Genomic DNA, 25392 nt, shown 5'->3' on the forward strand with positions numbered 1-25392 from the left:
AATATATGACCCGTGGTTTATGTCTGTTGGTTAAGTGTTCAGTACTTAGCAGGACACCAGACTTTTTGCAAGGTTCTGCAGCATTAAGGGGCTGTGTCAATAATAAACACAGGCATTTCTGCTATTGAGTAAGGAAAAAGGCTGGACAGGTGGTGGTTGAGCGTGTCTTTTGGAGAGCGTTGTTCAGTACTTGGATGCAGGTGAAAGAACAGTTCAAATAAGGCTGAAAAAATAAGACAAGTATTTTATGTAGACAAGAATATGAATTATAAAGCGGACATTTCTCAGACACTGCCGACCTGCGTTTTAATATATTGTGCTGTAAGTGCACTTTCAACGAGACGGAAATAACTTACAAAGCACCAGGGGGTGCGCGTATTTTCTGGAGGCTGATGGCAGAGTAAGTGGTTACATACTTAGAGCGACCTGAATCCGCGCAGACATGCTAGGAAATACTGAGTAGACGGAGAGGAACGCTTTGTGGCTAGAGGAGCCGGTGCACGCGTTCCGGGAGGTAGAGAAAAGAGCGGCACCTGCGCGTAGAGCGTGCGCGGAGGCCCAGGCAGGGGCGGAGGGAGGCCCCGGCGGAAGCGGGAGCGCGCCTTCCGGGGCTGACGGGGCCGCGCGCCGCGGGGCATTGTGGGCCGGCCGCGGAGACGCTGCGAGGTGCGGCGGCCGTTTGTGCGCGGCGGGGCGGCCTCGCGCGGCGGGCGGGCGGGCTCGCGCGGCGGCACCTCACTGTCCTGTTTGCTGTGTTAGCAGGAGCGAGGCCGCGGCGGCGCCATGAGCAGCACTGCCGTCGTCCCCGGCGCGGCGGGCCCCGGGCCCAGTGGTGGTCCGGGCGGCGGCGGCACCGAGGTGATCCAGGTGACCAACGTGTCCCCGAGCGCCAGCTCCGAGCAGATGCGGACGCTCTTCGGCTTCCTGGGCAAGATCGACGAGCTGCGCCTCTTCCCGCCGGAGTGAGTACGGCCCGCGGCGGCCAAGCGCCGCCTCTTCCGCCGCCGTGCGGCCGTGCTCGCGTGTCGAAAACTGCTTTTCTCTTGCGTCGGAAGTGTGCTCCCTGCGGTCTGCAGGAAAGGTGGCTCCCTGTGCGCGCTGCGCCGTGTGCTCCAGCTCCAGGCTGCGCTCGTACAGCTAGCTAGGTGCTGGCGCTCGCTGCCTTGGCCAGCAGTGAGAGCTGACAAATGGCCGAAACACTTAGGTTTTATGCATATCCGAAACGGACTACAGCTGCTGAGTCCTGGTGTTTTCCTTTGTCTACAGAAATACAGATTTACATATCACAATCCGAAGAACTTTTACAAGATGGTGGAATTTGTTTTTCAATAGACTACATGGGTTTTTTTGCCCCGTTCGTTTTGAAAATTATTTGTATCACAGTGTTAAATGAATAGAATCCCTGTAAGTAATAAGTTATGAAGTAACATAAGGTATCCTTTGGTAAGAATCGATAGTGAAATGAAAATTGTTCGTGTCAGCACAGAATTTTGTCACTAAATAGGCTAAAGGGGAGATGGGAATACTTACGGAATTTACTGTTGTGCATATACCATTTCTATTCGTTCAGATTGCTAAAGTTCATCATAACGAAATCCTTAAGTAGTACATTTTTCATTATTACAACTTGAAAGTATTTTCTCATGACCATTACTGTTTGAAATTACTGTTCTCTTCAAGTTTTAGAGAAAATTGGCCTGCGAAGGGAAGGTTGTCTTCTGTTGTCATGAGGTGTATGCATACTAGTTCTGGGGAAAAGCACATATGTTATTTTGAACAGAATCTTGACTCTGGTAATAGAAAAAGCAACTCTTCTAGTATTAGTGTCCAGAAGTTAATTATCAAATTGTCTTAGAATATATGTATTTTAGAATATATCTTAGAATATTTGCTTTTATGGGTTTTCTCAGAATATACCTTTAAGCTGCTTGTAAACAACAGCGAACTAGCAGAAAATCATGATTGTCATTCAGTATTTGCTACCCAGTTTGTGACATTATTCTAGTCACTTAAGTTTTACTGAGAATACTTTAAAATACTTCCTTTATGCTCTAGAGATTCTGTATAGTGTGTTTGTGGAAAGATAAAGAGGTGTCTTACTGATTATTTTCCTTCTAAACAGTGGGTACTATTTTAGAGTAGGACTTGGTGACCAACACTCCAGCCCTTTTACTTTGTAGTGAAATGAGTGGTTCCACCATAAGCAGGATCACTGCTGGGGACTTAACTTGTCCCCATCATGATCTGAGGTGCTGTGTGTTTAGAGGACTCCTTTCCCTGTAGGAGGAGAAGATGGACACATGGTTGCAATTTGACTCCCTGCTTTGTCTTAACTAAGGAAGGTTTGTTTTTCTTTTGAACGTGAATGTACAAGATCACAGTATGGTGAATGCTGTATTACTTTAGCAGATGTCCAGATTTGAGCAGCACTGTAGGTGACTGCTGTGGTGCTGGGTTCCATTTACTAGTTTGCCTCAATCTAACGGACCTGCCAAAGTTGGGAATACTTTCTTGACAATTTTGTAAGCTATTGAGAAGTTTGGCAGGATAATAATAGACTCCCAGGAGTGTAAAAAGGGTTTTTTATTCCAAAAACAATTGCTGTTATTTCAGTGCAAATAGTCAATGTGGCTATTTTATAATATATTTATACCTGATATTTTTGTCCTAAAAGGACAAATGTGTATGTGAATGTATATCTGCATGCATGTATTTTTAATTTCCATCAGTAACTTTCTGAAATTTCTTTTTTGCCCAGATAGGGCCAGGTCATGTTTAGTTCCTTGTTTCTCTGTTTCCCCTGTCAAAAGAATCCTTCCTTCCTTATCTTGTCTTAAAACTATTAACACCTGTCACTAGTTGACAGGATTAGTTCAGCCCTCCTTCCCTTTTGTAAACTATGAGATCCTTAAGTTTATCAGCATTGCCTGAAAGGCATTTTTAAAGTGTGTTTACTCTATACATACTTACCAAAACTAGGGAAGGGCTCTTTGAGACTGGGTTTGGGTCTGGTTGTGTGGCCTAGGCTGGCCTCAAACTCAGGGTCATCCTGATTCTGCCTCCCAAGTGCTGGTGTTAGAGGCATGCACCACCACACCCAGCATGCACTAAGTCGTCCTTAAAGTAGGTCATGGGAGGTTTGGCTTTAGTGGGATTTCACAGTGGAGATGTAGCTGTATCAAGTAAGGATCCCAGTGAGGTCTGTCATTGTTAAACTTACTATAACAAGGCTGCTGTCTAACAGATAACAAGATTATTGGCTTCAGGGACTAGACGCACACGTACTTAAATGTTCTTACAAGTACATTTGCACAAAGTAATATAGCCAATTTAGTTCACCTATAAGAAAATGTCATAATAAATAACTGTATATTCCTTTACAGAGTGAGGGAAGAGAGTATATGAGGCTGGTAGACATGTTCTCAGGTGAATGTGACCTTTGTCACTTTGCTACTTGCTTGGGGCTTCAGAGATACTTGTGTGTAGATGTAAAGCTCCTGCTCAGAAATAGTTGGCACAGTATTAAGGTAGTTGAAAGGTAGTATAATGGTCTAAACTAGAAAATCTCACAGTTAGAATATTTTCTGTGTACATCCTACAAGATACAAAAGCCTGCCCTCAGGGCAGTGAGAAACAATACCAACTCTCTTAGGCAACCATCCTATCTTGTTTTTAAGTTCCCTTCTCCACATCCATAACGTGATTTTAGAAGTGGTCATAGCACAAAATTTAGTTTACCTAGAATGTGGACATAATGGCCTTGTGGGCATTTGTACCCTTATAAGGAATTGCTAGACACATTCTTTCAGACCTTCAATACTCTTTTTAACTAGATAACAATTGTCAGTGCTTAAAACTTAAACATAAATGCCCCTTATTTTCCAAGGTATTGTGGTGAGTTTTAAGAACAGCTAATGACAGAATTTAAAGAGCTTTTAAATTTTGTGGAGAAAACTTAATGGATGGCTAGGGAGATGGCTCAATGAGTAAACTGCTTCCACTGAGGCATGAGGACCTAAGTTTGAATCCCTGAGTACCCATGTAAGTGATGGGTGAGCATGGCAGCTGGGTGAAATCTCAGCACTTAGAAGTCAGAGACAGGATCAAGAGGGAGCTAGCTAGACAAGCCAAATTGGCAAGATCTGGATTCAAGTGAGAGACCCTACCTCAATGAATATAGTGGTGAGCCATCAAGGAAGACCCTGAAGTCAACTTACCTACCTGCATACAGATGCAGTATTGTGCATGCACACATGCAGAAAAAACAGAAAAGAAATAATGAAGTGCTGAACCATAGCATTCTTTTTCTTGTCGCAGTATGAAAACCTAAATTTTAGACAGGTAATGCTTGACACTTGTAAAGAAAGAAATTCAAGTCAGGCATGGTGGCACTTGATTGTACCTCCAGTACTTGGGGAGGTAGAGGAAAGAAGACCCAAGAGTTCAAGGCCAACTTGATCTACATGAAGACCCTGTCTCACACATGAATGAATGATCAATCCATCATTTTAGAAACATTTAGCAATAAGCCTTTATACTATAACAAGGTGGCTCTATTCTTTGTAGAAAAATTAAGTTTTGCTTGGAATCCGAATTAAGATCCAGGATTAATATGGGAGGTTACTTTAGGGAAACTTAATGTAATTTCTAATGGATTTGAGTACTCAAACAATACATAGCGTTAATAGTTCTCAAGCTATTTTTTTAAAAGGTAATGTTCAAATTAAGAGATCCTTAAATTTCTTTTCAACAGTGAATACATATCTGAATATATAATATAGCCTAACCTGATAAATGATTAGATTTTTACATATACCTCCATATGTCTCATTAGAATTCACGGTGATGCTCTATTGTAATAGCATTTAGAATGATTTCCCTTTAATTTTTGTAACTGCATTAGGTCAGCTGGTTTTCAAATAATTTTGTGGCTTGAGGATCAGCCCTGCCTTGCTTTAACCTCCTGTCTTCTGTCCCTGGAGCTTTGACAGACAATGGACCATTGCAGTTGTGTGAAACTCTCTATGCCTTGGGGTTCTTCCACTGCCATAGCTTGCACTTTACCACTGTTTCCCATCATCTTGGAAGCAGTCTTCTAAGGAAATCGGCTGTGACTGGAGGGTTGTAAAGCGGTGCTGCTTCACAGCTGTTATGTGCTTCACCCTCTTCCTTTGTCTGAAAGTGCTTCCGATCAGAATCCTTCGTTGTTTGCAGTGCCTCACAATTCTCTTATGCACCACAAGTTAAAATAGTCAGGCAGTGGGATCCAGTTTATTATGCAGGTCAAGAGTGCTCACTGGGCCAGCATGTTTAATACCAGCACTCAGGAGGCAGAGGTAGGAGGATCACCATTAGTTCAAGGCCACCCTGAGACTACATAGTGAATTCCAGGTCAGCCTGGGCTAGAGCGAGACCCTACCTCGAAAAACCAAACAAACAAACAAAAAAGAATGCTCATTGGTTATTAAGTAAATGTACTGTTAAGTATTTCTTGAGGCAGTATTTCACTGTGTAACTCAGGCTGGCCTATAATTTGGAATCTTCCTGTCTCATCTTTCTAAATGCTGGGGTTATATGAAGTGCCATCACACCCTGCTTACATTTTTCATGAGAAATTAGCCATAAATTTTTTTCAAGTATTAGCCAGAACTGCTGCATACATTTAAAATTAGCTGGAATTAAGGCTCAGGGTGTGGGTCATTGGTAGAGCTCTTTCCTACCCTGGGTCTGATGACTAGAACACACACCTGTTCATGCACACATCACAGACAAATGGTGGTGGCACTGAGAAAAAAAAAAATGGTGCATGTGTGTGTTTTGTTGTTTCTCAGACTAGAAAACTTTTCAACCTGATAATTTGTAAGTTCAAATAGTAATTGTATGTATTTCTCTGCATTACGGTTTGTTCTGTTCACTCACTGCACAGTTGGTTATGTGCATTTATGTATTCTTGAATATTGTGCTTTTGGGGTACGAATATTGGTTCATAAGTCATGGACACATGTGCTAGCCAGTATTATTTTTCTCTTAACACTATTTATTTATTTTTTAGTGATTCGCCTTTGCCAGTCTCATCTCGTGTCTGCTTTGTTAAGTTCCATGACCCGGACTCCGCAGTTGTGGCACAACATCTGACAAACACTGTGTTCGTTGACAGAGCTTTGATAGTCGTACCGTATGCTGAAGGTTTGTGCTTTGTTTCACTACCTATGTGGGCATCCTATGATGGCCGTCTGCCTCAGTGTAGTCATAGAGTGAGCATTACTAGCATGGTAAACTACAAGCTATTAACATTTTGAAACCCTTGTTATACTGCAGTCTATAAATTTTATTTGCAGATTATTTTAATTTTAAAAATTAGAGATCAGATCTACTTTATGAGGTAATTAACTTTTTGCAATTTGAACTTTTTTTAGTTAATTAAAACTGAATTCCTAATTGTAGCACTCTAAAATCTGTCTACTTAGTTAAGTTACTGCTGTGTGTGATTCAAAAGTCCCAAGGTAAACAGTTTGTACTGTATACACTCTTACACAGAAACCTTCAAATAAATGCATGTTATTTTTATTTTAAATAAACAGCTAGGTTTCATTTCTTTGGTGCTCCCACTCACTGATAACTTGAAGGGAAAAAAACAATTGAAATCCAGTATACCAAGGGTTGCAATGATAGTGGTTTTTGCAAAAGTTCAAGATTTCTTATAGTTTAGGTGCCACATGGGCACTGGGTGTTTTATTTTATGCCATATTTTCTTGTTCATTCTTGTTATATTTTCTAGAATATCTCACAATAATAAATTCTTCTCTCTGTTATTTGTGTGTGTGATTTTTGTAGTGGAGAAGGCAAATGCAAAACCCTTCCAGATGACTGAAAAACAGTGGGTCCTCTGCAGCTACAGGGGATTCTAGCCATTAACTAAAGGCCAGCAAGCACTCCAGTCCCCCAAGTGTTTTCCTGGTGTAACCATTTGTTAACTACATTTTCTCTCTTTTTACATTTTAGGCTGTTAAAGTAATTTGACAGAAAAAAATGAGCAGGTTTTTTGGATCTAAAAGCCACTGTGACAAGACAGCACTATTTTCATGCCATTATGTAACTCTAAGGCATACTTTATACATAGTTTGTTCCCAGTGTACTGCTACTTGATTTGCTTTTTGGTAACTATAAATTTTGATCAGAGAAATCATTGACATGACTGATATACTTACTTTAAGTTAATACTGAGTTAATAAACTGGCCAGGATCTACATGTTTCCCCTTTCCTTTAATCACCACCTGGTCAGTGGAAGCAGATTCTTGTAACTGTTCGATTTGGATGCTCTCTTAGGTAATTGAATACAAATGTGAAGATTTACACCATACTTTGTGAAAGTTGTCAAATGTCTAAACATAGAGAAATTGCCTCTGGTTTTCTAAAGAAATTTACTTATATTCAGAGCTGGGTTATAAGGCATGCTTTATAATGACAATACATCTATCTCCATGGTATTGAAATATTATTGAGAAGAAAAGAGAGAAAGAAACTAGTGATTTAATATGTTTTAGATAAGTGATTCCTTTTATTTCAGTATGCCTGATGTAATATAAGACAACCACCAACAGAAAACTTATAGAATTCAAATACTCAAGTTCAGGGTGAGCAAAATGCATAGATAATAGATCTTGAAACAGGTGGTATCATGTGAGTAATGTGCAGAATGTTTCAGTTAGCCTTGAAAATTTAATGGGTTCTTACTGGCAGCATTAATGTCAAGCCTGGGGCCAAATACAGTATATCATATAATTGGTTTTTAGACCTTTTTAAACCATGGTAGATTTTGTAAATAAGGTTTTAAAAGTGAGATTTGGGGGAATATATATATTAAATTTAGAAATATGTAGTTCAGAAATCTCTTTGCTGTACTTAATCTGTGGTATGATGTGCTGTATTAATGTTACCTCCACAAGTAAACTGATGTATTCAACCCTTTTGTTGCCATTCACTCTGGTTTTAGCTCTTAACGCTTTGGTGTTGGTTCTTGGTCAGTGTTTAGCATGATAGACACAAAGTATACGGTAAGGAATAGTCTTACTTGTAAAGCAGATAGCTGGAATTGGAAGGAACTCTTAATAGTAATGGATTTGGGGGTTATTTAGGTTCCTTGGTTAATGTTTGTTTCTTTTGTCTGTTTCTTTTTCTTTCATTTCTACACATTCATGCAGTATTTCATGGTTCTATCAAAGCAGCAGTAAAAAAAATACTCTTGACGCATGAAAATAAACTGGTGAGGGGCCTCATTGCTATTTTTAAATTGTAGTTTTATTTTTAAATAGTCTTTTTTAATCAGAGGATCAGATGCATGACTTTTTTTTTTAATGGATGCAGATCTTCTATCAGGTGTCTCACAGTAAACTCAAGAGGATTTTTGTTTGCCAGAAATGTTGCAAATGCACTTATTTGAGTAAGATGTTGATAGATAATGTATCCTCTTGAGATATAATTTTGCATGCAAAATTATCCCTTAATCTTGGTAGGTTTGTAAATATAATGCATTAATTCCCTATATCTAAGTGATCTTCTCCCCTTCCCCTCCATAACTCCTGGTACCTAAATTGATGACAGCTCTGACACAAGCAAGATAGCAGTGCTGTGTAGTGTACATGTTTGTAGTATCGGCACTTCTCAGTATAGGTGGAAGGAACCATTACCTTTATTTAACAGTGGTTTTTCTTTTTTGTTGTTGTGTTTTACAGTTCTTTTCCCTGGTTCAGCCTGAACTATATACCAGGCCCTGCTGAAAATACCACCCAACAGTTTTCTTCTGCAGCTTATCCAGTTTCTCTTAAGTGCCCTGTACATATTGTATGTTTATGATGAGATGCAGTTTCTTAATATGCATTACAGAAATACTACTGGTATTTGCAAATATGTAGTTTGTAATTGTATTCTTGAACTCTCATTTTGGGGGCTTGGGCACATTAACAAAGATTAATCCATCTGTATAGGGCTTTTGCTGTTGGATAGAATTTAAATTGTCTACGTAAATAATTTGTTTTAGGACCCTTAGATTTTTATCTGAATACACAGATTTAGGCTTTGAAAACAGACATAACTAAAGTTTTGGGCTTAAGGAGGTTTGATTAGTTAGCTCTTAAACTGATGTTGCATAGCAGCATTTCTTGATGTGGTTAGCATGGCACATGCTGGAACATAGAGCCTTTTACTGTACAGGTAAGGAATGTGCCATGTTTTACCTATTCACTATCCCACACATACACACAGACACACACATCCCATGTGTATTCAGAGACCACCAAAAAAGAAACATACTTGTTTTCATGAGTCAGCAAAAGCCCTACGCTTGATTCCAACAGAGTATTTCCTTTACATACTTTTCTTCTCTTAATTTTTACAAAAATTTGTATGGTAGGTGTAAAGAAAATCATAGTAACTGTACCATATTATTAACCCCTAAATCAAACTTTTTTTGTCTTGTGTATCTTGATTTTTCTGTGTGCTTTATAGTGAAGCAGCCGACACGAGTCGTTGTTCATAAAACAGCTTTTGAAAGTTGAGAGCACACCCCTGGAGAACCGACTGTGCTTGCTTACGTTTGGTTCATGACTTAAAAATCGAGTACAGGTGATGAAATCTTGGCAGTGTTAACAAAAAAGTAGTGTGTATTGTGCTATTTTTTTTTACTCTAGAAACTTAACCATTTGTAGAGAAAAAGGAAACATTTTCACACATTGAAGTTTCATTCTGACATAAATTAATGATAAATAATCATAGAGATGGAGCTTTATATTTTAGCGAACATAAGTATTTCAACAAACTCAGGTGGTGTATCAGGGAGACATTTTCTGGGTGTTTTTGTGTGTTTTCTGTTTTACAAGAGGGTGTGTTCTCATGCAAGTCTGTTTCTCTGCAGGAGTTATTCCTGATGAGACTAAGGCTTTGTCTCTGTTGGCACCAGCTAATGCAGTGGCAGGTCTTCTGCCTGGTGGTGGACTCCTGCCTACACCCAACCCACTTACTCAGGTACCTGTTTTAATGAATTCTGTAAGAGTAGAAGTATTTTGTGTTCATTAAGTATTGAAACTAGGTAAACTTCTAGAGTAATGTTGGGAAGTCAAATTGCTACTAAGTTAAAGGATCAGGAAATGAATAAAGAATGAGTAATTATGTAACTTGAGAAGGTCTTAAGTGCATATAGTAAGCACAGTATGAGAAACAGTGCTACAGCCAAAGGAAGATTAGGAAGAAGCATTCAGATCAGAGGACTTGAACATCCTTTCTTGCTTCATACTGAGTTTCATGCTTCTTTGAAAGCATATTTGAGGGTTTCCTTGTTGAATAGGGCATCTTGGATTGCATATTACTGCAAGACAGTATATTAATCAGACATAAAGAGAGGCCCCTTCCTCAGTCATTGTCCTTCCAGCACTCTAGATACAGCCTAACATGACATTGGCAGAGGAGAAATGCCTTAAAAACTCTGTTTCTAGTAGCATAAAGCCAATAGAACCTTGGGTTTGAATTTGGGATGCAGTAAATGGAAATGTTTGTAATGAATTAAATGTTGGGCCATTGTTATAGATAGAGCAATATGACTCACTAATTTTTATTAATACATTTTCCTGGAATACAACCATGTCTTGTTTGCTTATATACTACATATGGCTGATTTTGAACTGTAGTACATAGTTTAAACAAACTGCAGTTTGTAGGAATACATAAAGTACAAGAAACAAAAATGAAATCTTAAATGAGAAAACTTGAATTTTACAGATTGGCGCCGTTCCATTGGCGGCTTTGGGAGCTCCAACTCTTGATCCTGCCCTTGCTGCTCTTGGGCTTCCTGGAGCAAACTTGAATTCTCAGGTATAACTGAGTAGTCTTCCCCTTTTAAATTTGTTTTTGTAGAAGAGTATTTCATTAATCTTTAGCTTTCATTTCAAAAACTGGTGAAAATACTGTTTTGTTTTATTTTTTGTCAGCTTGTTAAAAAGCAGCTTAAATGCTCACCAAGTCCTTAGTCTCATCTTTTTCAAGAATATTTTGTTTCACAAAGTCAGTGTAAGAAAGATCCTTAAGATACAGTCTGTCATGGGCTGGAGAGATGGGTTAGCCATTAAGTGCTTGTCTGTAAAGCCTAAGGACCCCGTTTTGAGGCTTGATTCCCCAGGACCCACTTTAGCCAGATGCACAAGGGGCCTCAAGCATTTGGAGTTCGCTTGCAGTGGCTGGAGGCCCTGGGGTGCCCATTCTCTTCCTCCCCCTCCTCCTTCCTTCCTCCCCCCCTCCCCCCGTCACTTTCAAATAAATAAAAATAAAATTCAAAAAAGATACAGTCTGTCATGAAGTGACAGTCATGAGGAGAGGGGTATATTCATAACTTTTGGGAAGCTGTGGATTAGGATTATTTTGTCATAGAATGGAGAAAGGGCATTTTTCCATGCAAGTATGAGGTCCTGAGTTCAGATCTGCAACACTCATGTAAAATCCCAGGCATGGTAAATCCCAGCAATGGGAGGGCAGTGGCAGAAAATCCCTGAGACTTAATTGCTAGCAAGTCTAGTGGAATTGGTGAGCTGTAGGATTTATTAGAACAAGACCCACTCAAAGAACAAAGGGGACAGTGATCCAGTAAGACACCTAATGTCAAACTCCTTCCTATACATGCACATGGCATGAAAATAATTATGATAGCATATATATATGCATATATGCATACACAAAATTTTGGGTTTTTGAGGTAGGTTCTTGCTCTAGCCCAGGCTGACCTGGACTTCACTGCATAGTCTCAGGGTGGCCTCAAACTCATAGTAGTCCTATTTTTGCCTCCCAAGTGCTAGGATTTAAGGCATGTACCATCATACCTGGCTAAGCTTATATCTTATTTTTGTTGTTCAGGGTTATTCATAGAGCATTGTGCTTTTTTTAGGTGTGCCAGATTGTCCCAGGACATTTCAGTGTACTGAGAAAATAGCAATTATTTGTTCTTTCATATTCTTACCTTTTTTATTTTCAGTCTCTTGCTGCAGATCAGCTGCTGAAACTTATGAGTACTGTTGATCCCAAGTAAGCATTTTACCCCTTTATTTTCGCTGTTGACATTGTATGATTGCAGATAAGTTAGTTTGGTTTTGTTTGAGGCAGGGTCTTACTGTGTAGTCCTGCCTTGGCTTGGGTTTTCTTTGTAGTCCCAATGGCCTCACATTCACAATCTTCTTTACAATAGGCATGAGTCACCACATACAGTTGAATTTTTTTATGTTAAAGTTATGGCTGCAGAGATGGCCCAGTGATTAAGGCTCTTGTCTGAAAAGCTTAACAACTCAGGTTGATTCCCTGTGCCTACGAAGTGCTGCATGTATCTGGAGGCCCTGGCACGCTCATATTCCCTCTCTTTCTCCCTCCCTCCCTCCCCCTCCCCCCATCCCCCTCCTCCCTTCTCTCCTTGCAAATAAGTTATGTTTTTAAAAAAGAAACATGCACATGGAAGGAAATCTAGAACTACTCATATATTAAAGGTTTTATTTGTTCCAATTCTGGTATTCTATGGTAATTGTAAACATGTTAACAAAATGACCACACAAAAACTATCTTTGGCTGATTGAGTTACTTAGGAACCTTAAAAGGTGCTAAGCATTCAAATACAGCAAAACATGAGTATTCTAGGAGCCATGGGTCAAAGGTGCTGGAAGAACATACTACAGAGGGACAATCTACTGTGAAAGTCAGAGGCTGATCCTTGAGAATAATAAAAATTAGAATAATAGCTGGTCATGGTGGTGCATACCTTTAATCCCAGGACTTGGGTGACAGAAGTAAGAAGCTCACCATGAATTTGAGGATGCCCTGAGTCTATATAGCGAATTCCTCATCAGCCTGGTCTACAGCGAGCTCCTTCCTGAAAAAAAAAAAGTAGAATAAAAGTGCAGCACTGAAAGTCTGCATTCATTTACTTGTGCTTTTGACAAGTGCTCTTTATACAGAAACAGAGGTTATTTCCTACTTGATGAGTGAAATGTTTTACATTGGTAATTTCCTGGTGAACTAAATTGAACACTGTGGCCTATTTCGCAACTTGATTGAAGTCACTGTCAATAAGTGGGAAGAGCCAGGGGCCGGGGGATTCGAATAATTTTGACTTTGCTGGCTAATTTGTTTTCCCTAAGATCTTAGAGCTAAAATCCAAGCATGTCTTTGTACCCAGCACATGAAACAGCACCCATGTAGTGTACTCTTTTGTACCTGTCCTGATACCATTTTCTGCTCTCCCCACACATAGCTTCTGAACTAAATTTGATGTCTAATTTTTTTCTTGCACATATATACCCTTAAAGGGGCATCTTTAGCTTTTCCATTCAGGATTTTATGTGTACCTTGTGGATGACATTAACCACTGTCTCAGTTTCTCCCTATCTGCAAACTGAAAGGTAATGCTCTTCCCTAAAAGTTAAGGAATAGAAAGGGTTTTTTTGTTGTTGTTGTTGTTTTTTGAGGTAGGGTCTCATTCTATCCCAGGCTGACCTGGAATTCACTATGGAGTTTCAGGGTGGCCTCGAACTCACAGTGATACTCCTACCTCTGCATCCTGAGCGCTGGGATTAAAGGCATGCGCCACCATGCCTGGCTGGAATAGAAAGTTTTTAATTGTATGATTAATTGAGCTTTTAGCATCAGTCTAATCCCTTGGATTAGCAGTTTTCAAAATGTGCTTGACTATGAAAAGTCAGTGGGTGGCTTTTCAACAAAACTAAATAGGTGCTTGTTTCTATTGTACGTACTTAGAAAAAGCCTATACTAATGTCTGTTACAGTTGAGCATATCCTGTTATTTTCACAGAATTTTTTGGGGGGGGGGCTGCTGACTGACCTGGAATTTACCATATAGCCTCAGGCCGGCCTTGGACTCCCAGTGATCCTTCTACCTTGGCTTCCTGAATGCTCGGGTTAAAGGCATGTGCCACCGTGTCCAGCCAAAAGGGAGTAGAAGAGGGAAGGAGGGAAAGAGAAGAAAGAAAAATTGTACCAGGGCTTCCAGCCGCTGCAAAATGAACTCCAGATGCATGTGCCACTTTGTATATCTGGCTTTGCATGGGTACTGGGGAATCAAACTCAGGTCCTTAACCTTAACTGACACATCTCTCCATCCCTAGTCCAGCACTTGGGAAGCTAAAGTAGGAGGATTGTTGTGAGTTCCATGTCTGCCTAGGCTAGAGCAAGACTGCTTGGAAAAAAAAATAAACATATATGAATTCTTTAAACTATTTCTTTTCTCCGAACTTCTTGGTTCTGATTTAGGTTGAATCATGTCGCTGCTGGTCTTGTCTCACCAAGTCTGAAATCAGACACTTCTAGTAAAGAGATAGAAGAAGCTATGAAAAGAGTCCGTGAGGCGCAGTCCCTGATTTCTGCCGCTATCGAGCCAGGTAGAATGCCCATACAGTTTGTTGAGTATTCAACTGTGATTCTAGGCAACACTGGTGATGGAGGTCAAATGAAGATGTGTCAGATAATACTGTATTCATTTTCTCAGTTTTCTAAACTGTGGGAATAAAAAGCGCAGAGTTGAGTGACGCACAGCTTTTTTGGGTTTTGTTGATGTTGCTGTGGGGCGGGATGGGGGGGGGAACCCAAGGGCTTGTATATGCCAACCAGGTGTTCTGCCATTAAACTGTGCCCCTGGCCAGATTGTCTTTTTGAAATAGAGTAAATGAATTGTTATCCCAATGTCTACACTTACTTGAGTACTTGTTGTGAACATGAAGTATATTTTCCCCACTAAGCAGTACTGTTTCACATTTTAAAAATCTTTTTATAGTACATATGCATGGGTGTGTATTTACATGTGGAGGCCCAAGGACTTAGCATGTTATTTCTCAGGGATATCCACTTTTTTTATTTTGAGAGAGAGAGAATGGGCACCAGGGCCTCCAGCCGCTGCAAACAAACTCCAGATGCATGTGTCACCTTGTGCATTTGGCTTATGTGGGTCCTAGGGAATAAAACTTGGGTCCTTTACCTGTGCAGGCAAGCCCTTGATCCACTAAGGCATCTCTCTGGCCCCCTCATCCACTTTTTTGTTATTTCTGTTTTTGTTTTTTGTTTGTTCGTTTGATTGCCTTGAACTATATGCTGGCATTAAGGCATGTGCCACCCCCAGGCCCAGCAATATTTTTGTTTGTTTGTTTGTTCCACCTTTTTTTGGAAACATGGTCTCTCCGAGTCTGGAGCTTGCAAGTAGGCAAAGTTAAAGTGTAATGAACATGACAAATGTTCTCATCTGATTGGTGCTCATAATCACATGTCCAACAAAGATGATAGATATACAGCAGGATCGAACTCTGAAGCTCTTGGAGTCATACTGTTCAGATGGCTTCTGTTAAAACCTTAATATGATGTGTTTTATATATTCAAAGTTGAAAGTTTAAGTAAGAGGAGCCCGTTAGTAAGAAAGCTCCCATAATACAATCTGTCACTAAAACTGGGTCAACAAAATGAATCATAACTGAATTAATCATTTTGACCTCACTTATACTTGAGTGGTAAAGAAAAGGTGCATTGTTGTTGGCACCCCAAATGCACATGCTCACAGGCACAGATGATTAGAACACTTTGATTGGCCAAGAAATTAATTAAAATGTTGTTTTGTTGGTGCTTGAATTTTAGTTATGTCTGTAGAAGAACCTATGAAAAGAGAGACTTACTTAGAACCTTCTAGAGAATAAATCAAAGAAAAAATAAGAAAGGTACTCTTTCATAGATTTATCTTAAATTCTTAGAGCTTCTTAAGTGTTGCAAATAAGATACTAAAAGAAACTTTTGGCTAGCAGACAATAACAAGTATATGTTGGATCTGCTAACAATGTAGAGAATTTGTTTACACTTGTACAAGCTTCAGCCTGGTAGTTACATTGTCATTTTTAAGGGTATATTATAAAAGTTGATAGTTAAGATTTTAAAAAATGTTAAAGGTCTGGAATAGGAATGGTTTTTCTATTTACAGATTTAAGTCTAGATACTTTTTCAATGTAGATAAGAAAGAAGAAAAGAGAAGACATTCAAGGTCAAGATCACGTTCTAGGAGGAGGAGGACGCCCTCGTCTTCTAGACACAGGTTAGCTTGCTTTTGATGACTGTGATGCCCTCAAGACAGTTTCTAGTTGTCATAGCTGTCTTAGTTGCTATATGGTAAGCCTGCTTTAAAGTGTGTTTCATTATAATCACTGCTGTCAGCAATGTGTGTAGATAGAAGAACAGAGTGAACAGATGATTTGTACTTAAAAACCAAAAATAAATGTTCAAGGACAGCTTTCATACTCAGGCATTACAGTAAGTGTGGAAAGAGCACTGAACTTGGAAGTATTCATCTGTATTTGAGAGCATAGTACATAGTGAAAGGGCATACCATGATTTATTGTAAAAATAACTGACTTTTAGTCTTCATAAAGCATGGGTCCCAGAATTACAGTTTGAAAGGCATGGGTTTAGGTATTCATCACCACCTATTTCAACTGTTCTTTATCTTACTTAATTCTAATTACTTAATTGCATTATATGTCTAGTCAGATCCCTGTAAGATTGGTATTCAGAGCTATGAAACACTATTTGTCAGTCATTTTCACTTTCAGCTTCACCTCCTATATCCCTTTACTCTTATACTATATTTTCTATGGCAGCCTTCAGTTTTGCTTCTCTCTCCTGGGACATAGTTCTATATTCTTTCTCTAGTATATATATATATATATTTTTATTTTGTTTTTGATTTGTGTGCACATGCTCCTGGGCCTATTGCCGTTGTGAATGGCATGCATATGTAAACTTCTGGCAAGTCACATGCCTTGTTTATTGTGATAAATTACGTCATAGATGATTTTAGTGGCCTGTGTGATGTATCTACTTTATTCCTTATCACACTCTTTCTGACACTTCCCATTCATACAGATTTCATAAACCCAGATCTAGTAATTCTTGCTCTCTGTTGACTAAGTAGAGCATGTAGAACTTTACAATGGTGTTTTTGTTCCCCACTTGAAAAACTACTGTTTCTTTCTTCAAGGTACAGCTTGAATTTTAATTTGTGATCCTGATATTCCTGGACAGGATTCTCATGGTTTAGTATTACAACCTCTCCAGCAGCATGGTGTCCCATGATTCCACAGTTTGTTTTCCTCACATGAACTCTTGGAAAACACACTTGGTCTTCTAGCAGCTTTATTCATTCATAATAAATACTAGGGTGTTCACATTTTGTTATCAATGAAAAACAGTGAGATGGGGCTGGAGAGATGGCTCAACGGATAAGGTGCCAGCTTACAATGCCTGGCTGCTTGGGTTTGATGTCCCCAACACCCACGTTAAGCCAGATGCACAAAGTGGCACATGTGTCTAGAATTTGTTTACAGCTGTTTTTGTTACAGGCCCATTTCTCTCTTCCTCCCTTTATCCTTTCTCCCACTGCAAATTAATAGTATTTTAAAAAATAGTGTTCTTCTGAATTCAGGTACTTGTGACACAAGGGAATTGTTGATCATAGCATTTTATGGCTTTTTTTGTTTTGTTTTTTAATATCTATTTGAGAGAGAAAGAGGAAGATAGAGTGGGCACACCATGGCCTCTAGCTGCTGCAAACGAACTCCAGTCACATATGTCACCTTGCGCACCTGGTTTACATCAGTCCTGGGGAATCAAACCTGGGTCTTTTGGCTTTGTAGGCAAGCTGTATAACTGCTAAGCCATCTCTGCAACCCATATTTTATGTTTTGAGATGAGTCTCAGTTACACAGGTTGATTTCATATCTAGTCTCTTATTTTGATGATCCTCAAAAGCTAATGTGCCAGTAAGCATAGTGGAAATGGCTATGTACATGTTGAAAAAACAAAAAATAGGGAATACTCTTAGGTATAGCTTAAATGAACATTGAACTCAGATATTTTTATTCCTTCTTGTGGGTGGTGTTAGTTACTGTGGTTGTTTAATACAGGTTTCGCTATGTAGCCCAGGTTTATCTAGAACTTGGGTAATCCAGGCTATCCTACAGCTCACCATCTTGGTCTAAATATCCATATTTTTGTACTTGTAAGAAGACCAGGTACAAAACAGGGTTGGGGTTGGCCTTTAAAGTGTGTGTGTGTAAACTGTACCAAAGAGTTTGCAGGGTTCTTTGTTTTTATTTTTGGAATGAAGTATAGTGATCATCGGAGGACTGATCTAATGGGTTGAGCAAACATTGCAAGGTGAAGAATTCCAACTGTAAAAAGGCTTTAGTAAATTCTGAGGTCTGAAGATGAATATGGACTAAAAAATGACAGTAGCAGAAAGGTCAACTTTTCCCACTTAATTAATTCTTCACCCTTAAAGGTGAGGCCAAGTATAATGTTCACACTTACACCTATGCACCTGTGGCTTTCTTTTACATGTCCAGGCGGTCAAGAAGCAGGTCGAGGAGGCGGTCACATTCTAAATCCAGGAGTAGACGGAGATCCAAAAGTCCAAGACGGAGAAGATCTCATTCCCGAGAGAGGGCTAGAAGGTCAAGAAGCACATCAAAAACCAGGTAACCACTGGCTGTTAACATGGGGTAGAGCCACTGAGAGTAAGCTATTGTGTTACTAGTTAGCAAGAGGGTTGCAGGGAAAGAGCCCCACATTTGAGCAGCCTAACATTTGTTTTCTGTCTCCCTCAATGCTGAAAGTCTAAGTAAAATTTCTAAGTATTGAAAATTTTGGAGTGTTCTACTCCACTTCCTTCTGGGTTTTCCATTCTACTCAGCGAGGACTGTGCATTCACAGCCATTCCTGTCATATGTCAAAGAGTGGAAGGCATACTGCTACGCATCATTCATCATTGTTAATGACTTTCAAGAATCATCAGATGCCAGTCCTTAAATCATATTAGAGAGGGTCTCTTCCTGTGACTTGAGACCAATGAAGTTAGACTGGAGATTTGAGCTGGGAATTGTGATGTCCTCCTTTAGGCTCAGCATTAGAGAGGCTGAGGTAGAAAGATTGAAGTGAGTTCAAGACTATCATGTGGCTACAGAGTGAGTAACAGGTCAGTGTGGGCTAGAGAGATCCTGCTTTGCGGGGAGGCTATAAAAGTGAAGACTGATAAGAAAGAATAAGAACCAAACAGAAAAATCCATGGTGATTTTTTTTTTTTAAGTTGTACATAGATGTATGACAGTCCTTTCATATAGAGCCTAACTTAAATCAACATGCCTAACCTTGAATAATATGTACCAAAGAACTTGGTCGTTTGAAAAGTAGATTTTTTTACTGTATCATCCTAATCATTTCTCTCTGGTAGCATCTACTTCAGCTGATGGGGAGAGAGGAGTTGGAGAATTACTGTCCATAATAGTGAGGCTTAAGTCACTATAGCTTTTAGCTGTTGCCGAATGAAAGTCAGTCCATTCAGATGAAGGTTAGGTAGTGGGATGCCTGCCGTATAGGTCAGACATTTGGCATTTCTGTCCTTGGGAATTTTATGTTAGAGAGCAAAGAAGCCAGTCACATGGGGCGAGGGATTGTGCAAGGACAGCTGCCACTTGCTGACACTGAGCGAGCATGGTTAAGAAGTCACACCTGAATATTGGATTTGGAAGATTAGCTGTTAGTGAGATATTCATAAACAGAATGAGGTTTCACAACGCTAATATGAGTTCAAAAGAACAATTTAATGTAGAAAGACAAGGATAAGAGGTCATGACGGATACATTGTTGACACTTGATCCAGAGACATTGGAATGTGTTCAAAAATGATGACCAGAAAACACCTTGCAGTCTATGTCACCTGATAGGACAGTGTCTGAGAAGCATGTCCTTGTGGAGTTAACAGTGTACTCAGACTCGGATGGGTGTGTACAGTGATATGACCGGGGTGCTGCATATAGACACATCGCTGAATATAGTCAGTTGTGCAGAACATAACTTGTACCTTTAAAGACGCTTGCAGGGAAGCTCATGACCCACTTGTGAAGGCGTGGGGGCCATTAGGGGACTGGAATTAGATGACAATTTCTGTGACAGGAAAAGGTGAGTCAGTGGTGGAGCCAACAGCCAGAGAAGGAGTAAGTGCGGTGGACAAGCCTCAGCATGGGGTTTGGTGGACCCCAAATAGTTGAGGAAAGGGTTAGGTGAAACTGGTGGTTTCGTGGGGAATATGCTGTGGGTTTAAAATTAAAACGAATTTCTGAGGAACCAGTAAGGTTGTGTACATGTCTCTTGTGGAGAGAGAGTTTTCAAGTAATACTGACTGGCCCAGGTATCCAGTGGCAGAAAGAGGTAGTACCTTGTCTTAGTCCATGACAGCTTTGTTGAGCTGTGTGCATGGAAAGAAATAAGGAATGTTGGTGAGTGGTATGGTGTAGCACATTGTAGATTTTTGACCTGATAGTAGAGTTAGTAATCAAGAGGAAAATCAGTGTTCAAGAACCTTGACGTCACTAAGCCCATTGGAGTTAGCACCACACTCAACAAACTGTCCAAAATCCCAATTATTTAGGCTATTTCAACTTTAGAGACAAGTTCTAGGTAAAATGTAAGATAAACATGAATTTAAAGAAGTCTTAGAACATACATGCCACATAAACTGTTCTTTCTGAAATACCTTCTGTCAGATAACAGGGAACAGTGAGATTCAGTCTGGTTGTATGAACAGTGACACTAGCTCAGTGTTCTTACATACTTAGACGTTTTGTTCATTTGTCAGAGACAAAAAGAAAGAAGACAAAGAAAAGAAACGTTCCAAAACACCACCAAAAAGCTACAGCACAGCCAGACGTTCTAGAAGTGCAAGCAGGTAAGGTGGCATCCAAAATTGGGTTGAAAGGTGTTTCCAGATTTACAGTGTACACTTAATTGTTGAGGGAGTAAGCATGATGGGGTGCTAACATTATCAGTTTTAAAAACATGGTTTTTTTTTTGTTTTTTTTGTTTTGTTTTGTTTTTCAAGGTCGGGTCTCACTCTAGCCCAGGCTGACCTAGAATTCACTCTGTAATTTCAGGGTGCCCTTGAACTCACAGCAGTCCTCCTACCTCTGCCTCAAAGTGCTGGGATTAAAGGTGTGTGCCACCACGCCCAGCGATAATTAGTTTAATTATGTTATAATTATGTCTGTGATTATATTTGAGAGTTCTTATTTTTCATTTAGTTTTACTAACAGGAGGAGGTATAGTAGTTCTTTCTTGTGTCAGTCTTAAATTTACCATTTGTGTTTTTAAATTATAGTAGAAATGGAAACATATCTGCAAACTTCATAAACTGAAAAGCGCATGAAAGATTCAAGACAAATGTGTAAAGCTTTTGGGGAAAAAAATTAAATTTTCATGACCTTGAACTTGGTGCAAAATTCACAAACATAACAGAAGGAAAAGATAAATTGGAGAGTATCAAAACTAAAAGCTTTTGTGTTTCAAAGGTTGCAGTTAAACATCATGGTGGTACACACCTTTAACCCCAGTAGTGAGAATGCTGGGGCAGGAGGGTGATGAGTTCAAGGCCAGCCCTGACTACATTGTGAGGTGCTATCTCCCAAAATAACAGATAACTATCAAACAATCCAGAGTGCTAAAGAATATTCGCACATTATGTATCTAAGAAGGGACTTATTTATATCTGGAATATTTAAAGTGTTTGTTAGGTGCTAGAGATAGACCTTGGTCATAGAGCACTTGCCATATTCACACAACCCAGCAATAGAAAGATGGCTACCCAATTAAAACATAGGTAATGCTATAGATATTCTTCAACCTAGGTACAAATGTCTGATCGGTGTGAGAAAGTTGCTCACAATGAGAACAGAAGTTTGAGGTCATCCTTGGCAACATAGGGAGCTAGAAGTCAGCCTAGAACACATTACGCTTGGTCTCAAAATGGAAAGGAAAAACTTCTTAGAAAGCAAGTTGATCAGAAAGAAAATGAAACTAGAAGTATCGGAAGAAAAGCTAAATCATTCCTGAAAGAGGGGCTGACAGACCTAGGAGATAGGAAGTACAATCTTTAGAGGAGCCTGGGTGGAGCCTATATGAGAGATGCACTGGGATTAGAGGAAAGCTGGAGACATACCATAATGATTCATTTTAGGTTGTGCCTTATTTGAGGGCCTCCAGGAACTACAAATGAACTCCAGATGCATGTGGCTTACATGGGTACAAAAAGTCAGTAGTTAATGTCCAAACTAACCAGAAAAAGAAAGAGGCACAGTCCTGACAATTTAGCCCTTACTTGCTGAGTGATTGAAGACTGAGCTGTGTGCTGAACAAGGGAGCTTCAGAGAGGGCTACACAAAAGAGAACTTTGTTGTATTTTTTGGTGGTTTGCTTCTAAGTAGTACAAGATCACCTCTGAAGCTCAACAGCTTTGGAGAATGAAGAACAGGTTGGTTTTTATAGCCCCATTTGGAGATGAAAGCTTTTGCTGAAATATTCAGTAAATTTAGTTGATACCTTTTCACTATCTTGAGAATTTCATCCAAGGATGTCAGACTTAATCCTGAAGGTTTATTATTGTTGTTAGTGTCTGCCTTCCATACCACTGCATTTGTTGTTGTCCTTTACCCGTACTGGCCACCAAATGTTGTAATTAATTTTCTTTTGGGTGGGGCTGAAGTTCAAACCCAGGGCCTCGTTCATGTTAGGCAGCCACTAAACCACTGGGTTGCATCTCCAGCCTTGGCCACCGCATGTTTGAATAGGAAACGTTTTCCTCATTTCTGACTGTGACTTTCTTAAGCCCAGAATGCTCCTGTGAAGCAGGTACTGGGTTCTAGACACTTATAAATAGAAGCTGGTTGGTTATTAGATCATACTATACTTGAAAGTGTAGATGGCACATTTGTGATTCTAGAGAGAGACGGCGAAGAAGAAGCAGGAGTGGGAGCAGATCCCCAAAGAAGCCTAGGTCTCCTAAAAGGAAACTGTCTCGCTCACCATCCCCAAGGAGGTATGCCTTCCAGTCTTTCGTCTGTCATTTGTGATTTCAGAACTTGTGACTTTTGAACACTGTATTATATCTTTATAACCATCCTATGTTTGTTTGTTTTCTTTCCTTTTGGGGAATTGAAAGTGTTACTGAACACTCTTTAGGGTTGAGCACTTTACACTTGGAATACAATTGGCATAACTTAGGTGGGAATACAATTGGCATAATTTAGGTGTTTAAACTGGGATCTTTGTTTTCTTATGTGTGTCTTGTGAGCTGAGATCCAGCTCACCATCTAGGCAAATTAAAATCTTTCGCTACCCTTCAGGATGGAACCTGGAGGTTCCTGTTAAGCAGTTTTGTTGAGCACATGTTTGTTATTCTAGACATAAAAAGGAGAAGAAGAAAGATAAAGACAAAGAGAGAAGCAGAGATGAAAGGGAGCGCTCAACCAGCAAGAAGAAGAAAAGTAAAGACAAGGAAAAGGAGCGGGAAAGGAAGCCAGAGAGTGATAAAGACATCAAAGTATGTATACAAACTGCTTCGTTGTAGTTCTGGGGCTGTTGGCCAGGTTTGAAAAAGGGTGTTTCTTTACAAGAAGCTTACTTGTATTATTCTCCTGGGCAAAGCAGGTGACGCGGGATTATGATGAAGAGGAGCAAGGCTATGACAGCGAAAAAGAGAAGAAGGAGGAGAAAAAACTAACAGAAGCAGTATCCCCTAAAATAAAGGAGTGTTCTGTGGAGAAGGGGGCAGGCGAAGTCCTACGAGAGTCCAAAGTGAACGGGGATGACCATCATGAGGAAGACATGGACATGAGTGACTGAGCACTGCAGCAACCGTGCTTGTGCTCGGTGTCCTCCGAGTGAGTCAGTGCTGCGTGTTCATCTCCGCCTCGATGCACAGCTCCACGACCAGGGCTGCACAGCTGCGGATAGTGGTCTCTAGTTACTGACACCAAAAGCTTTTAGAGAATGGGACCTGGGTAACCACTCCTGTGTGGTGACATCTGATGGTGTGCCCGAGCAGTCGTACTATTCTGGTGCTGCTTGTAACAAACATGAACCGCTGCATGCATCTCCAGCAGGCATGGATTGTTTCTGTTGTATGATCTCTTATTAAGTACGTCACTTAGTATTCTAGAATCTGAGTCATTGCCGTGATAGAGCCATGTAGGGAATGCACTGATTGCATGTTACTGTGGCGAGAATATCCTAAATGTCATTAAAGTCCTCCAACATGACAAATCTATTATGGTCTTGTTTGTTGACATGACAAATTAACATTCTTAGAGTTACACCTGGAAACAAGCATTTGTAATAGATAATCCTTTAAGCCTTATGGCTAAATTTTTGTGGCTTTATTTAACTTTCAAAGGTTATATATGCACTAACCTTTTTTGATGGCTAAGTAGGCTGTAATTACAGAAAGAAGTTTTCAAATAAAACTGGCAGTGAGACATAGAATATTTTTAATTAGAGTTGTACCCCATTTCATAGGTATTTAGGAGGGTTTTTTCCTCCCCAAATAATTTATTTCACACATACCAGTGAAAGCTACCTGCTTATCCAGTCCATTTGTAAAATAAAGTTACCTCATCCTGATTTTCAATTTTCAACTTTTATTAATTTGTTTTAAAGCTGTTTGAAAAAAAAGGAGGGTAGTGCATTTTAAATTGACCTTTGTATGCTTTTAAAGTAAGACAAATCTACTTGATAATGTACTTTATTTGATCTCAAGTTGTATAAAAACCAATAAATTTGTGTTCCTATGACTGCAGTAGTAATCTTATGCACAGTGATTCCATGTTATGCAAACTAGGTAGGCAATTGTTTTCTTAGATACAGGGGTTTGAAGCTTCACTTTTGTGCAGTAACAGAAGTAGGCTACCATCTGTGCCATGTTGATGTACAGTTTCTGGAATTGTTTTACAAGACTTTGATAATAAAACCCTTAAACCTAGAGTCATGTTCCTGTAAAACTACTTGTATTTATTCACACTATTGAATGTATGACGCTTACCTCATTTCCACATGTTTAAACACAGAAACAAGATGAAAGTTATGGCCTTAGTGATAGCTGTCATCAGATTTGTCAGAAATCTTGTCCGAAGCAATCCTAGTTTGTTTTTGTGTGGGGATGGGGTTAGACAGCTCAGTGGTCTTTAGGATACACACAGTCCCGCCTATTCCTAGTGAATTTACTATATTTTTGATTTGTTAGCTCAATGACATGTATGTACTGTATAATATTAAATAGCATATTCATTTAAAACTTGGCTAGTGTTTGTAGCAGAGATTAAGGGAAATTGAGGCTTTGATTTATAGTTTTTATTTGCTTTGAGTACAAATTGATTTTTTTTAACTTCTAAAATTTAAACGTCATATAGAGAAATAGCATTTTTACAGTTGTAAGTTTTTAAAGATTTTATGAACAGGGATTTTGTGGAATACCAGCAAGTTCTAGTAATGGCCTAA

General features: G+C 39.6%; 1 protein-coding gene across 8 annotated transcripts; it reads left to right on the plus strand.

The window, feature by feature from the left end:
- The first annotated feature begins 759 nt into the window (after positions 1 to 759).
- On the plus strand, positions 760 to 24879 carry Srsf11 (serine and arginine rich splicing factor 11). Of its 8 annotated transcripts, none has more exons than XM_045138722.1 (13): positions 6053 to 6186; positions 6835 to 8264; positions 8734 to 9622; positions 9912 to 10021; positions 10772 to 10864; positions 12015 to 12064; positions 14293 to 14420; positions 16027 to 16108; positions 18417 to 18548; positions 20705 to 20794; positions 22820 to 22936; positions 23302 to 23440; positions 23545 to 24879. In XM_045138722.1, the coding sequence occupies exons 6-13, from the start codon at positions 12045 to 12047 to the stop codon at positions 23740 to 23742; spliced, it is 906 nt and encodes a 301-aa protein (XP_044994657.1). In that variant the 5' UTR covers positions 6053 to 6186; positions 6835 to 8264; positions 8734 to 9622; positions 9912 to 10021; positions 10772 to 10864; positions 12015 to 12044; the 3' UTR covers positions 23743 to 24879. The 8 variants fall into 8 exon arrangements, with proteins under 8 accessions (XP_044994654.1, XP_044994655.1, XP_012807371.2 ...); XM_045138726.1 differs by lacking the exon at positions 6835 to 8264 and having other exon boundaries at positions 6058 to 6186; positions 8734 to 8842; positions 9506 to 9622; XM_045138725.1 differs by lacking the exon at positions 6053 to 6186 and having other exon boundaries at positions 6854 to 8264; positions 8734 to 8842; positions 9506 to 9622.
- The last annotated feature ends 513 nt before the right edge of the window (positions 24880 to 25392 follow it).

Source organism: Jaculus jaculus, chromosome 19 (genome assembly GCF_020740685.1).
Source record: "Jaculus jaculus isolate mJacJac1 chromosome 19, mJacJac1.mat.Y.cur, whole genome shotgun sequence".
Lineage (NCBI taxonomy): Eukaryota > Metazoa > Chordata > Mammalia > Rodentia > Dipodidae > Jaculus > Jaculus jaculus.